The 15,436-nt window shown below is 42.4% G+C and overlaps 1 protein-coding gene across 2 annotated transcripts; it reads right to left on the minus strand.

Annotated features, from left to right (window-relative positions):
- Positions 1 to 501: 501 nt before the first annotated feature.
- On the minus strand, positions 502 to 12,209 carry zgc:66455 (uncharacterized protein LOC393502 homolog). Of its 2 annotated transcripts, none has more exons than XM_031302686.2 (10): positions 12,001 to 12,209; positions 11,881 to 11,911; positions 10,280 to 10,869; positions 8,582 to 9,023; positions 6,930 to 6,971; positions 6,641 to 6,741; positions 6,491 to 6,552; positions 4,632 to 4,792; positions 3,534 to 3,689; positions 502 to 1,008 (listed from the first exon to the last, which is right to left on the minus strand). In XM_031302686.2, exons 1-10 carry the CDS (start codon positions 12,076 to 12,078, stop codon positions 602 to 604), a joined length of 2,070 nt encoding a protein of 689 aa, XP_031158546.1. In that variant the 5' UTR covers positions 12,079 to 12,209; the 3' UTR covers positions 502 to 601. The 2 variants fall into 2 exon arrangements, with proteins under 2 accessions (XP_031158546.1, XP_031158545.1); XM_031302685.2 differs by having other exon boundaries at positions 11,863 to 11,911.
- Positions 12,210 to 15,436: the final 3,227 nt, after the last annotated feature.

Raw genomic sequence — 15,436 nt, forward strand, 5'->3', positions numbered from 1 at the left:
TTCTAAAAGTCCAAGTTCAGCAGCAGAACACACAGTTTTGCACTCCTGCTTTCCAGACAGTTTTAAAAACCCTGGCATGGTGACTTATTTAGCAGTTTTATGATATATTATTATGATACATATAATATTTAATACTATTGATAATACTGTGCAATTCCATTACTGTGCAATATCTGTATATTGTGCAATATCATTACTCTCATTGTCTCACAGTATCTAATACTCACTGAATTTGATCACCAATACTGGGCAATATACAAATAATGTGCAATAACCCACACTGCATATCACACTGTATATAAAACACTTAACTTAGTCTCAACTGTGCACCTTACACCCCCCCCCCCTCCTTTCCTGCACTTATTTTTTTACGTACATGTTGGCACTGGGAAAGGAGTTGCTTTTAATCTCATTGTACGTGTGTATAGTGACAATAAAAGACATTCTATTCTATTTTCTGTTGTCGTTTGGGGCAAGAAAAATGTCAAGACAGCAAGCAAATGCTGTTGTGTTGCAATTTTATTTCAAACTGAATATCTGACAAATGAAACTAACTGAAAAGAGGTTTTCAACGAGTTCAGATTCTCTGTTATCACTGCGTTCACTTCTTCCCGCCCTCCTGCGGCTCTGTGTAGGCGTCGGGCCGCAGCAGCTGGCTGAAGCGTAGCAGTTGCAGGTCCAGGGCCGGGCTGCGCTCCTTCGCCGGGGGCCAGCCCTCCCTGAAGCTCCGGGCTGGTGGAGGGGGCGGGGGCAGGTCAGAGTCCGGGGGGCTGGAGTAGGTGTCGTCATGGTGATGGCGGTGATGGCAGCGGTGGTGGTGGTTGTTGTTGTTGGGGTCCGGAGGAGCGATGCTGCTGCCGCTGCTGTGGCACCGGACCAGGAAGGCCCCGCGGCGGTGCCGGTGGTACAGCAGGCCGGCCGCCGCCAACAGCAGCAGAATGAGCGAGCTGAGCAGGAAGAAAAGCCCGTAGACGCCCTTCGTCTCAGGCGACAGGTCCGAGCTGCAACCTGCAGGCGGACAACATAAGTTTATATATAAAAATAAAAAAATGAAAGAGCACAAAACGACAGGCTTTAAGCGATTGTCACACGTTTTTTAGGCTACAACTTTTTTTGTCACATACAGCAAACATCTTACTATCCGCGAGCTGCCTGTCCCCTGAACACACTGTAAAAAACATCTCACTATCCGCTAGCTGCCTGTCCCCTGAACACACTGTAAAAAACATCTCACTATCCGCTAGCTGCCTGTCCCCTGAACACACTGTAAAAAAACATCTCACTATCCGCTAGCTGCCTGTCCCCTGAACACAGTGTAAAAAAACATCTCACTAGCCGCTAGCTGCCTGTCCCCTGAACACACTGTAAAAAAACATCTCACTATCCGCTAGCTGCCTGTCCCCTGAACACACTGTAAAAAAACATCTCACTATCCGCTAGCTGCCTGTCCCCTGAACACACTGTAAAAAAACATCTCACTATCCACTAGCTGCCTGTCCCCTGAACACACTGTAAAAAAAACGCGGTCTCTGTAGACAGCCCAGGCTCCACAAACGGCAACAAAAACAAACTGGCCAACCTACACCACTAAACAAAACAAACTTCTTCCAGCGTTCCAGCCAATAACCGACAAGAAGGATTTGGGGAGTGGGGGTTGGGGGGTTAGTGCACAGAAGGCAAGGCAGCTTTATTTGTATAGCACATTTCAGCAACAGGGCAAGTCAAAGTGCTTTACATGAAAACAGATTAAAAAATTTAAAACGAATAAAATACAAGAATAAAAGTTACAGTGCAGTATAAGAAATGAAACATTGAAGAGCAGTTAAATATAAGTTAAACTGCTAGAAAATAAAGTGAAATATATAAAAGCAGATAAAATAGGAATTTCTCTTTATATGCTTATATAGATTGTCATACAGTGTCAACAATGCAACTTCAGTATAAGAAATGAACAGTTATTTAAAGAAAGGCAACATCAAAAAGAAAGGTCTTCAGCCTTGATTTAAAAGAACAGAGTTGCGGCAGAACTGCAGTTTTCTGGGAGTCTTTTCCAGATATGTGGAGCATGAAAACTAAAGGGAGGGGACGGGATGAGGAGGAGGGAGGGGCGAGCTAGCCTCCGTTTAGTTTGACAATACTTTGAACGTCAACAAGAAGTGCCGTCACCCAACATCGGAATCCTCTACAGTCAAACAGTCACACTTTAAACCCATTTAGCTGGCAGCATTTTAACCGTGTTTACTCCAGCTGCTAGCTAACGGTAGACTAACGTTACCTGCTGCCAAGTGTAGTGGTAACTAGCGTCACATGCAGTCCGTTTCGGAGCGTCAGAGAGAAGTGCAGGCATTTAAGTGGCACTGAAATGAGGCACTGAAATCCGCGTTGCTATTTGGTCTGGTAGATACTGGTTGTTAAACCTACATTGTGACATTTCTTTTGTTGATTCTTAGCAAAAACCCCTTTGTTCTTCCACAAATATGTGCTCATTCATGTGTAATTACTTCCACCAACTAATCAAAGTATTCTCGTAAGCGTAGAATCTGCCATTTAGAATCATTCACAATGCATACAGGCGAATCGCTCGAATGACGGCCGGCATGTTGTGCCTCCATCTTTAAAATACATTAGCCAAAGAGGGAAATACCTCTGCCTTTCGCCCTTTTACACTCAGTGGCACCGTGACGAATGCCAGGGGGAGATTATTCGCCAGAGAAGTGAAAAAGAGAATTATAACGACAACGCGACAGGCAAAGCAACAAGACCAAAGTTAATACTGAAGTGGCTAGAACAGCTGCGTGTAAACGATGGAGATACTAAGAGCTAATTTCGGGTTTGGCCACCATAGCAATTAAAACGCGATTGGAATGGGAGGGGCTAGAAAGTAATATTCAGTTGGTTGTCATATACAATTTCACCTCTAGATGGGAGAAATTCTTACACAATGTAGCTTTAAGGCACCGGTGCCGTATTAGCACCAACCCTAGTCACCTCTGGGGGTTGTTCCGTTTGGTTTATCTTAAATAAAAGCAGCGTGGCCGAGAGTTTAGTTAACCTGCAGGCTGCTTGCGAGATTGAGCTAGGGTGAGACAGAATCTTTAGGAATACTAAAACTATGTCACGTGATGTGAGGGTGCACCTCATCCAGTTCAAAATTATGTACCGCTGCTATTGGACTCCCTCCAGATTGTTTAGAGTTGGTCTGAAAGACACACCAAATTGTTGGAAATGTAAGACAGAGGACGGCCAACTACTTCATGTCCTATGGTCCTGTGATAAGGTCCAGGAATTTTGGACCGTGATACATGATAACCTATGTGGGACTGCAGGGACCAGGGTTCTATTAGCCAAGATTATTTGCACTGGGAGATGGGTCAGTCCTAAGCGGGATGGATAAGCACATAAGAAGCTGGGTCCAGACTAGTTTAATGAGGATGGAAGAATGAAGGGGTGCCGTCAATCCGGGAGTGGGCTTGTGAGATGGCTCATGTTGCAAATTGTATGTTGGTAAAATAGTTAAATCACAAAAAATTAACCTGCAGGCTTCTCATCAACACAAGCAGTCCCTCCCGACCCCAGGCGGGACTCGTCCCGGAAGCCCGGCCTGCAGTGGCACGAGTACGAACCAAACCGGTTCACACAGTATGCGTTAACGTCACACAGCACCATCTGGGTCCCGCACTCGTTTACATCTGAAACACACACACAGAAAGTAAGACAGAGAGGACTCCTGACTCGCATTGCCAGTTCTATACCCACAGATCTGTGTAGGAAGTTATGGCTACAGCACAGATGCATTCTGGGATAGGAGGGAAAAAAAAAAAAAAACGCTCTGGGTTTTTGGGGCATTTTGGGCCTTTATTTTTATAGGACAGATAAAGACATGAAAGGGGAGAGCGAGGGGGAATGACATGCAGCTTGTGTACTTTAGGATGCGTATTGTCAGCTGGCCATAATTAGCTGTAGAGGCTAAAGCTGCATCTTTTACTACACAGTGAATTAAGGGGGAACTGTCCACAGTACTATAAACTAAATTTAATTGGAGAAAAGTTTGCTGTGTGTTGAGGAATTGATGCATTCATACCATCACCACCGATCATAACATAGGTGCGAGGTCATTGCTAAGTATCTCCAAATTAGTCTATAGCCACGACGTTCCACTTTCGGGATTGCTCTGTTGCTGCTGGAAATTCCACCGGATGTCCTTTTTTCGGCCGGATGTCCGTCACCTTCCTCTTTCTTTGTGTTGGCGTTCTAACCTCCGGTGGATTTCTGAGGACTATGGTTAACTGCTCCTCAGATCTCTGCAGGGTAAATCCAGACAGCTAGCTAAACTATCTGTCCAATCTGAAAAGTAGTTTTAGTCGTGCAACAGAAAACTCAATGTACACATGTTCCACCAAAACAAGTTCCTTCCCGAGGCTGTTTTGCAGCGGCACCGTGACTCCGTACGGCACTTAGCGCCGCCCAAGACGATTGTGATTGGTTTAAAGAAATGTCAATAACCAGAGCATGTTTTTCTCCCACCCCAGAATGCTGTGTGGACTAGCCAGACCTTCCTCCGCAGCGCTGTGGAGGAAGAGACAACTCCACATTTTCTGTGTCACACTGAAGGCTCGGCCCCCGTGCTGTACCTGCAATCGACACCGAGGAGATCACAGCTTCCCATTGGCTGCCGCCGACGGCCATGGCAGCGAGGCCGTGCAGGTTGGAGTGGACGGTCTGGTGGACCTGCAGATACTCCGGCCCCTGTCCAATCTGCAGCCAGATGATGTACAGCCCTCCTGCACTCAGTCTATACACACACACACACACACACACACACAGTAAGTGCCCCTTGAGTTAATATCGTTTTCTTTTTTGAGCCATTTTATACAATCGTTTTCCAAAACATTTACGCTAAAAATTGATGTTGCTTCACTTAACGAGAAAAAAAAGCCTCGTTTCTCATTTAACAAAAACAGGTTTCCTTTTTTCTTGTATCTCTTCACATCTTTGAGAGGAACTAAGATGCGAGTGTAGAGCTGCAACCAACCACTCTTTTCATTGTCGATTAACGCACAGATTATTTTCTTGAATAATCGATTAGTTGTTTTGTTCTCTAACATGTGGATCAGTGTTTCCCAAAAAGCCCAAGATGACGTCCTCAAATGTCTCGTTTTGTCCACAACTCAAAGATATTCAGATTACTGTCTCAGAGGAGAGAAGAAACTAGAACGATATTCACATTTAACAAGCTGACATCAGAGAATTTGTAAAAAGAAAAAACTGACTATCAAAAAGCTGGCAATTTTTTAATAGTCGACAACTAATCTGTGCAGCTCTATGAAAGTGAAGGAAACAAGGATGCAATCAAGAGACTTGAGACTTTAGTGGACTTTGATTTCTTTCTGCCTGCACAGGTTAAACTTTGAGTGCTCTCTTTAAAAAAGGAACACGCCGACTTATTGGGACTGTCTTATTCCCCGTATCCCCCAGAGTTAGATAAGTCCATACATACCCTTCTCATCTCCGTGCGTGTCGTAACTCTGTCTGACGCCCCCACCACTAGCCTAGCTTAGCACAGATCCTGGAGGTAACCGGCTCCATCTAGCCTAGCTTAGCACAGATCCTGGAGGTAACTGGCTCCATCTAGCCTAGCTTAGCACAGATCCTGGAGGTAACCGGCTCCATCTAGCCTACTGCTCCCAATAAGTGACAAAATAACGCCAACATGTTCCTGTTTACAGGTTGTGATTTGTATAGTCACAGCGTGTACAAATAAGGTCATATGAGACACAGCCATCTAACTGTATACATACTGGGAACTATATTCTCAGAAAGGCGAAGCACTGCTACTTGGGCGGAGTGATTAGCGCAATACCTGAAAAGCACCGTTGTTAGTCTCTGTTCCTCACCACGGAGCTTCTCAGGTGCTGCGAGCAAATCACTCCGCCCAAGTAGCAGAAGTAGCAGTGCTTCACCTTCTGAGAATATAGTTCCCAGTATGTATACGGTTAGAAGATGGCTGTGTCTCATGTGACCTTGTTACTTGTACATGCTGTGACTATACAAATCACAACCTGTAAACAGGAACATGTTAGCGTTATTTTGTCACTTATTGGGAGCAGTAGGCTAGATGGAGCTGGTTACCTCAGGGTCTGTGCTAAGCTAGGCTAGATGGAGCCGGTTACCTCCAGGATCTGTGCTAAGCTAGGCTAGATGGAGCCGGTTACCTCCAGGATCTGTGCTAAGCTAGGCTAGATGGAGCCGGTTACCTCCAGGATCTGTGCTAAGCTAGGCTAGATGGAGCCGGTTACCTCCAGGATCTGTGCTAAGCTAGGCTAGCGGTGGGTGCGTCAGACAGAGTTACGACACGCACGGAGATGAGAAGGGTACGTATGGACTTATCTAACTCTGGGTGATACGGTAAATACGTTAAAGTCTCAATAAGTTGGCGTGTTCCTTTAAAGTTAAATGTTTCAGCAGTTTTAGGAGTCTGTTGTGTACCAACCTTTTTTTTCTTTTAGTCTTTATGGACAGCGGCATATGCAGAGGCTTCAGCTGCTTGCTGATCTACAGAAACACAAATCATTTTGTGATGCTTCACAAACGCTCTACACGGAGCACCTTCAACGTATTTGCTTTGTTGTCGTCAACATACCAACTCTTTTACCGACGGCAGCAGTGATAGGAACATGTTGTCCCAGGACTCCTTTACATCCAGAATGAATTTCACTTCAACCGTCACTTCAAACAGGTGATCTGTGGAAGGACCCAAACGTAGCGCCAACAGCGCGATAATGCTAAAGCAAGCTGCACAGTGTTCACTACAGTCGGACACTTTGACACCGTGCAGATAAATATATCTTACGTTTGATCCGAGTCAAAACAGGAAATACAATCAAATTAAATTTGATCCCAACGACACAGTTCATCAGTCCGATACTCACCGCCAGGAAGATGTGGAACTTCAGAGTGATTTCTGATGTGGACTACAAGAGAAACACAAAGTCAAACAGATTTAGTTACATTGCAGATGCAGATTAATACAAAATATAAATCGACTAATAAATGATCTATTGTTATGAATAGTGTTGGATTGATTGATCATTCCATCTTTTAGCTTTATATCCTTCTCAGACAATTTGCCTCGTGTTTAACCATCGGGCAGTAAAGTTTTTTTATCAATTCAATTTGATTTAGCATGTCAAATCACAACAGTTATCTCAGGACACTTTACTGGTAGAGTAGGTCTAGACTAGACTGGGTAAACCCAGCCCCATCTGCCGGTGATTTGATTTCTCCCTGCAGCTCAGGCTGGAAACCTTTACATTTAGCTCTCCTGCTTCTGTTACAAATCTGTGGGGACCAATAACAAACTGGCTTATCCACCTGGCGCGCTATTGGCTGGTTTAACACGATGACAATAGAGAATCAACGGCAAGCAGCTTTTTGTTTACATTCAACATGGCGGCCACCGAAGTGCAGCAACCCGTTGATGCCGCTGTCGCTGCTGTTTTAAAAGATTTCAAAAGCAAGTTTTCTCTGAAAAGGGAACAGAAACTTGCACTGGAACAATTCCTACAAAAGAAGGATGTGTTTGCCTTACTACCGACCAGCTTTTGGTAAAAGCCTAATTTACCAGCTAGCCCCGCTGGTGGCCAAAAGAATGGAGCTCAGATCAAACCCCATTGTTGCGCTCATGTCACCGCTCTGCAAAGTACGTCACTCGGATCGTTGGTCTGATTGGTTGAAGGACTATCCAATAGCGTACAGAGTCATGTGAACTATGCCCGTTGATCACGCCTCTTGTGCAGTAGAAAATACAGAGCAGACTCTCCAGACTAATGTTCAATCTTAAAATATTGAGCTTGGTCTGGTGATAGCCAGACTATGTCTAGACCACTCTGTAATTTACAGAGGTTCAACAATTTTCCACGAGCAAGCATTTGGTGCAACAGTGGCGAGGAAAAACTTGCTTTTTACAGGCCAAAACCTCTGACAGACCCTGACTCTTGGTTGGCGGCCATCTGCCAGTTGGGACACAGAGACACCGATACCGATATACAGAAATATGATTCATAATAATGATAGCAGTTGACATGATGCGCCGTGGTACTTATAGTCACAATAAAAATAATTGAACTATGACTAGATCCATTTCATCCATTTTATCGATATATTATCTTTATTGTGACTGTTATTGCCATTGTTCATCACACCCCCAACCGGCACCGTCAGACACCGCCTACCAAGAGCCTGGGTCTGTCTGAGGTTTCGTCCTAAAAGGGAGTTTTTCCTCGCCGCTGTCACACTAAATGCTTGCTCTTGGGGAAATTACTAGAATTGTTGGGTCTTTGTAAATTATAGAGTGTGGTCTAGACCTACTCTATCTGTAAAGTGTCCTGAGATAACTGTTATGATTTGATACTATAAATAAAATTGAATCCATTTTAAAAATCTGGCAGATGTAAAAAAAAAAAAAAAACCAGAAGGACATTTTAAGTTACACGCACAACAGTTATCCGACAGTACTTTTGAGCATACATTAAAAGCTCATGTAAAACATCTCGGTGACTGAATGTAAAACAAATGGACTCACGGTTTCCTCGGTGGTCCGACAGCGGCTCCACCATGTTGGGCTGAGGAAGAGCCGGCTCAGTCTCCTCTGGTTCTGCTGCTTCAGAGAGAGAAGGAAGCCGGTTTGGCATTTCCTCCACCAAAAGCCTTTCTTCCTCCGACAGCCTCTCTTCCTCTGCACGTACAGCTTCTTTTGGATCTGACGAGGCTTTCTCTAGATGCGTCGAAGCTCTCTCTGGATGTGTCGAAGCTCTCTCTGGATGTGTCGAAGCTTCTTCCACATTAGCAGCCGGGCTGTTCGTGGCGGGTTTGAGCGGCTCCTGGCTCTGACCGCTGCGTTGCTGCTGTGAAGATGCAGGAGGGACGGCTGAGTCAGACTGGCGTGAAGGGGTTTTAGAGGCACCTCTTCCCGATCGAGAGGTCCCCTGTGTGGATGCCGAGACTGGATGGTGGTTTTCATCCACCTGAGTGTAAATACAGAGTGGAAGAATTTCTCAGAGAATAACAAAATGCAAATAAATACTTTTAGAAAAAAGGTGAACATGGATGTGATTTATTAGATTAAACAAAGTCAATAATGCAAAAGTCCAGGCAAAGATTGGCTCATATATATATATATATATATATATATATATATATATATATATATATATATATATATATATATATATATACCATTTATAGTTTTACAATTTGTTTGCATTGAGTTGGAGGAACTCTCCGTATTTCTATTAGTGTAGCCTGGGCTGTGGTGCAGGGTCGGGGTGGCAGCAGTCACAGGTGGAAGAAGAACTTAAATCTTTTACTTAAGTAAAAGTAGCAATAGCACAGTGTAGAAATACTTTTACATTCTTAAAGGTCCTATGACATGCTGCTTTTTGGATGTTTTGATATAGGCCTTAGTGGTCCCCTAATACTGTATCTGAAGTCTCTTTTATATAGGCCTTAGTGGTCCCCTAATACTGTATCTGAAGTCTCTTTTATATAGACCTTAGTGGTCCCCTAATACTGTATCTGAAGTCTCTTTCCCTAAATTCAGCCTTGGTGCAGAATTACAGCCACTAGAGCCAGTCCCACAATGAGCTTTCCTTAGGATGTGCCATTTCTGTGTCTGTAGCTTTAAATGCTATTGAGGAGGAGAGAGGGGGGGCAAGGTGGAGGGTGGGGGTGTGGCCTTGACCAACTGACACTTTGCTTGTTTTCAAGCCATGATGTCTCTCTCTCTCTCATGGGGGGGCCAAATTCTCTGGCCGGACAAAGCAGAGAAAGGGGAGGTAACCTTTCCCCTTATGACGTCATAAAGGGAAGATTCCAGATCGGACCATCTGAGCTTTCATTTTCTCAAAGGCAGAGCAGGATACCCAGGGCTCGGTTTACACCTGTCACCATTTCTAGCCACTAGGGGGACCATAGGCAGGCTAGGGGAACTCACATTAATGTTAAAAAAAACTCAAAGTGAAATTTCAATGCCTTGGGACCTTAAAAAGTACACACGGCAATAAACTGGTATGAGCAAACAAGATTTAACCACGTATAAACTAATTTAAATAGCTCACGTTACTGTATTGTGTCAACAGTTAATTTAATATTGTATGTGGCGTTCCTGAGACTATTTTGCAGAGCCACCATCGCTGCGTTTTTTCCTCATATCCCTGAATGTATGTGTGGTGAAGCCAGACCTTATGCTTATATGACCAATGCAAGACTATGATCCACCCACCTCAGTGTCTACGGCCTCCTCGGGCTCCGTCCCGTCTGAAGATGGACTAAAATAATCATACGTAAGATCAGAACTAGCCGGCGACGGGTGCTCTGACTCCAGCTGTTCACCGTTCTTAACACGTTCATTGAAGTCCGGGATTCCAGGAGATGGTTCTGACTCCCTGTTTGGGAATCCCTCCTGCGGGTTGTAAACCACCGGGGGTCCAAAGGCCTTGTAGCGGCCGTAGAAGCCCCTGTAGGGCGAGCTGGGCCAGCCGCCAATCAGCTGCACCACATACAGAGTGTTGGACGAGGACGTGTACTTGGCCTCCCGCCAGCACTTCTGTAGGACTTTGTGAGCCTTTAAATGTCCAATGGGCTCGTCCAAGTGGACTTGGTCCTCTTTGAGGTGGCAGGTGTCGACGGGGGTCAGGTCCTCCAGGTCGAGATGGATCCTCTTTGCCGGGTCCACCTGGATGGTCCAGTTGCACCACAGCGGCGGGTTGGAGCACAGGTAATCCGGGGAGAAGAACTCGCCGGCATCGCTCTGCAGCAGCTGCTGGCAGCTCCGCAGGGCGTAGAAGGCATTGCCGTCACCTCTGGGTCCATCTGAGATTAGATAGACTTTGTTAAATTTCAGGGCTACAGCAGCAAAATATATAAGACACACAGCACACATATAGAATATACAAGAAATAATAAATAGGATTGAACACAAGAACAAATATTCAAGACTTAAGGTAAAAAAATAACGAAAGTATGTACAGACGTATACTACCGGTCAAAAGTTTGGGGTCACATAGAAATTTCCATTCCACTCCATTATAGACAGAATACCAACTGAGATCAATTGCATTGTTTTTTTAATCAGGGCAGCAGTTTTCAGATTACTTTATGTGCTTACATAATGTAATGTAATAATTGCAAAAGGGTTCTCCAATGTTTTCTCAGTTAGCCTTTTTAAATGATATCAGATTAGTAAACACAATGCGCCTTTGGAACATTGGATGAACGGTTGCTGATAATGGGCAATGTAGATATTGCATTAAAGATCAGCCACTTCTTTCTACAACAGTCGAGAACCCTTTTGCAATTATGTAAGCACATAATGTAATCTGAAAACTGCTGCCCTGTAGTAATATTCAGTTGGTTGTCATATACAATTTCACCACTAGATGGGAGAAATTGTTACACAATGTAGTTTTAAGGTTTTGGAGTTTCAACATTCAGGAACTGGTTTTAAATCTCTCTGAATGTTCAAGGAAACTGCAATCCAATATAACAGCTCTGCCATGAATACTACTTTTAGGCAGCTTAGAGTTTTTCAGATGTTTTTTACTGAAACTATCAGAAAGGTAATATTTCCTATTTTACTGCAACAGACCGGCAGCTACAGTAGCCTATGCCTTTAAAGAATACGGTGAAGTCTTCTTCCTCTGGGCCATAAAAACACAGAGAGAGAGACACACTGTTGCACTGGCTGACATGTTCCTTCATCACCATGAACACACACACACACTGTAGTTTATTCTGACTCAATCCCACACACACAGTCCTTAAACTCACAGAGAAAAGAAGAGTAAAGCCACACATTTAAAATACCTTCAGGTTGAGTCTCACCTGGAGGCTGGTTGGCTTCTTCTCTGTTCACCTACAAACACAATAAAACAACACACACAATTATGTTGCACCATGTTTTAAAGTATTAAAATAAAAACAAGCTTATTGCACAGCCTTTACCTGTGTGTCACTGAATTTCCACAATATACCAAATACGAGCAGCACGCTTTTAAAGCTAAATATATTCTTTGGTGGCATTTTTTCACCAAAACTTGGTCTGTTAAACTACTTTAAATGTGTGAAACAATGAAGTCAAGTTGAGTCTCACAGCTTCAGTTAAACTGCTGTTTTCCTTCCCTGTGTGAACAGCTGAAATTCATCAACTAGCTGATTGAGTTTCTTTTTTTTCTGGATGTCACGTCAGCATCATACTTGTCCACCAGAGGTCCCTGTTGTACTTCACATTTAATCTCTTCATTCTGTTTTTCAGGTAAATTCTCCTTTACAATACATGTATGTGCAGCAGTGGAAAAAGCACCTTTTTTTTTTTACAATTTCTTTTACAAATTAGCTGTTTGTGTCTGTTTGTGCAATATAAATGCAGTTCATTTACCATCTGTAAAACTTGGAGTTTCTCCACAAAGAATCATGAAACTCCAATACTTAAAATCTTGTGTTTACAAGATATAAGCTCTTAGATTTCTTGGAAATAAGTAATTTAGCATAAATAAGCCTGAATAATAGACTTAAAGACACATTTTATAAGAGGGGGCAGCCCTAGTGTCTAAGTCGCTGGTTCCCAACCTTTTCAGTCTGAGTTTCCCCAATCATTAATTCCCAATGTATGTTCCAAACTATAACTATTCAGTCTATAAAAGTGGATATTGTTAATTTGTTACACTTGTTAAACGGTCAAGGTTGGCTTGGTCAGCAATCATACTGAGTTACTAGCCTACTACTAACATTACTTTAAGCTAACTATTTCAACCATTTTTCCATTACTTTAAGCTAACTATTACAGCCGTTTAGCCATTACTTTAAGCTAACTATTTCAACCGTTTCGACTAAGGTGACCAGATTTCTGAGACAAAATCCGGGGACATTTTCAGCTCAGAAGCGTAAATACCTCCAAAACAGGTAATGTTTTTATCTTTGTAAAACTTAAAAACGGGAACACTGTCCCAGAGGCGTCACTAGACCTAGAGCTGCACTGGGGCACAAGCCCCCCTATCAATCTGGTGCACTTTGAAAAGAAATTCAGAGGTTAGACTTGATTATTCTTATCTATGAATGGAAATATTTATGCTGTAGCCTGAACTAATTTGCACTTCAGAATTTTAACCATGCACACACAGGTGGAATAGTTTTTTCTTCATATTTTTGCATTAATGGAAGCATACCAGTAGAAATATATATTCATATTTGTAAGTGGGATATATATAAGTAAGTGGGATTGTCTGGAATCTGGCAATATAATAACCATTATGGTGGTATACACTGGCTAAGCAATTTACAAAAATGGCTGTGCTGACATAAATAGTTTACATGAGAATACATTTTAATTTTGGCCCAAAGTTGGAGACCATGTAGAACTTTTGTTGCAATTTCAAAACCGGATTACCCGGGAACCGCCTGTTGTACCGATGCATGTGTTGAGTGAAGAGTTTGTGAGATATTTCACAGAGAGCGATGGGTGTGCAGAGATTTATGCAGAATGCAAATATGATAACATTTCATATTTCTCGCAAACCATTTGTCACAGAAACTGGCGCTAATATCATTGAAAAGCTTAGATTCTGGTTGAGGTGGTTGTGCAGATTAACACTTTTGCATGGGGCTGAGCCCCCCTAAAGGTCTGATCCTAGAATCGCCCCTGCTGCTACTTCATACTTGTACTCCAGTACCTCAGAGGGAAATGTTGTAATGTTTACTGCACTACATTTATCTGACAGCTTTTGCTTTATTGCTTCACGCTGGGCTTGTTTCTGCAACAGCTCATTAGTATCGGATACAATTAAAACTATAGAGGAAATATTTTTGACATTGGTCCAGTATTAAACGAGATCGCTGCAGTCGGCAACAGTGAAATATCATTGGAAAGCTATTAACTTACAATGTAAGTCAGTACATTCTCTTACAGTCTCTTACATAACTGCAACGTTCTAATGTGTTCAGGTGTTACAGCTGATATATTTTTTATCAAATCATTATTTTAATTTCTTTAAATTAGTTGAGCTGCTCCACAATGTGTCATACAAAAAAAAAATGCAACTAAAAGTGCTTTAAATGAAAAGAAAAAGAATGTAAAGCAAATGCTTACCTGTCATTTGTATTGGTAACATCAGAATCAAATCTATTTAATCTTTATCTATAAAAAACAAAAAAACAAGATATTTTTGTCTACTGAAAAAAATGACCAAATTGTTAACAAACAACAGAAGGAGTAAACAAGTTTACCAGGAAAAATCTGCTTCATGTAAACCAAACTCAATTTATTACTTATAATAATAAATTACACAAACACTGTACACAGATGTGCTGCATTTAAGATTTCTAGCCATGGCTAATTTTCTGCTTAAAACGGTCACACCATATCATCATAACCAAGAACACTTTTAGTTAAATTAAGCACATGATAAATAGTGACATTGTCATGAGAAATATCATGTACAAATTACAATATTTACATCACATTACAATCATTTAATAATTGTTGCATATGTGTGTGTGTGTGTAAGACTGAAGACTAAACTTGATTTTTTTTTTAAAAGCTTTGAAGAAATCAGACTTAAAAATACAAAAGTGCCTAAAAAAAAGAAATGCCTCACGTCAGCCCCATTCTGTAAGGAAATAAAACCTGTATGGACATAGACATATGTAATCAATACACAGTAGTTTTTAAGGCTGCAATTTAAGATTATTTTCATTGCAGATTAATCTGTTGATTATTTTCTCGATTTGGATGAGTTGTTTGGTCTCTAAAATTTCAGAGAATGGTGAAAAATGTGGATCAGTGTTTCCCCAAGCCCAAGATGACGTCTTTATATGTCTTGTTTTGTCCACAACTCAAAGATATTCAGTTTACTGTCACAGAGGAGAGAAGAAACTAGAAAAACAGACATTTAACAAGCTGACATCAGAGAATTTGACAAACATTGACACGTAGACATTGCAGCTCTGGTGTCTCTATCTGCAGAGACCTTGCCCTCTACCTGTATTCTCTCCTCATTTTTACATTTTTTTTTTTTAGTTTTGAGAGTCGGTACTATAGTTGGGATGCTTCTGGGTGTCAACAAAGAGCCTTTGGATCCCACGTGGGTGTAAGCCCTTAGCCAATGACAGCGTTCTCATTCCCAACCGTCCCTCAGGCTGCATTTACATCGCTACGTTTTGGTTTTTAAGCGGAGTTTTGAGCCAAAAGCGATCTCCGTGCACACAAGTGTTTTTATCTCCAGTAGAAGAACTAATCTCCGTTTAAACTAACACGCCCAAACATCATATCTCATCAACATTCTCGTGTACTGGGCATATACAGGAGGCAGCGTGGAGACTCCGCCCATGGCTGTTTCCAAATGTCCCCGGTTTAGGGGCTCGGAAACGCCAGAGCAGGGAGAAT

The sequence above is a fragment of the Sander lucioperca genome, chromosome 4 (assembly GCF_008315115.2).
Source record: "Sander lucioperca isolate FBNREF2018 chromosome 4, SLUC_FBN_1.2, whole genome shotgun sequence".
Lineage (NCBI taxonomy): Eukaryota > Metazoa > Chordata > Actinopteri > Perciformes > Percidae > Sander > Sander lucioperca.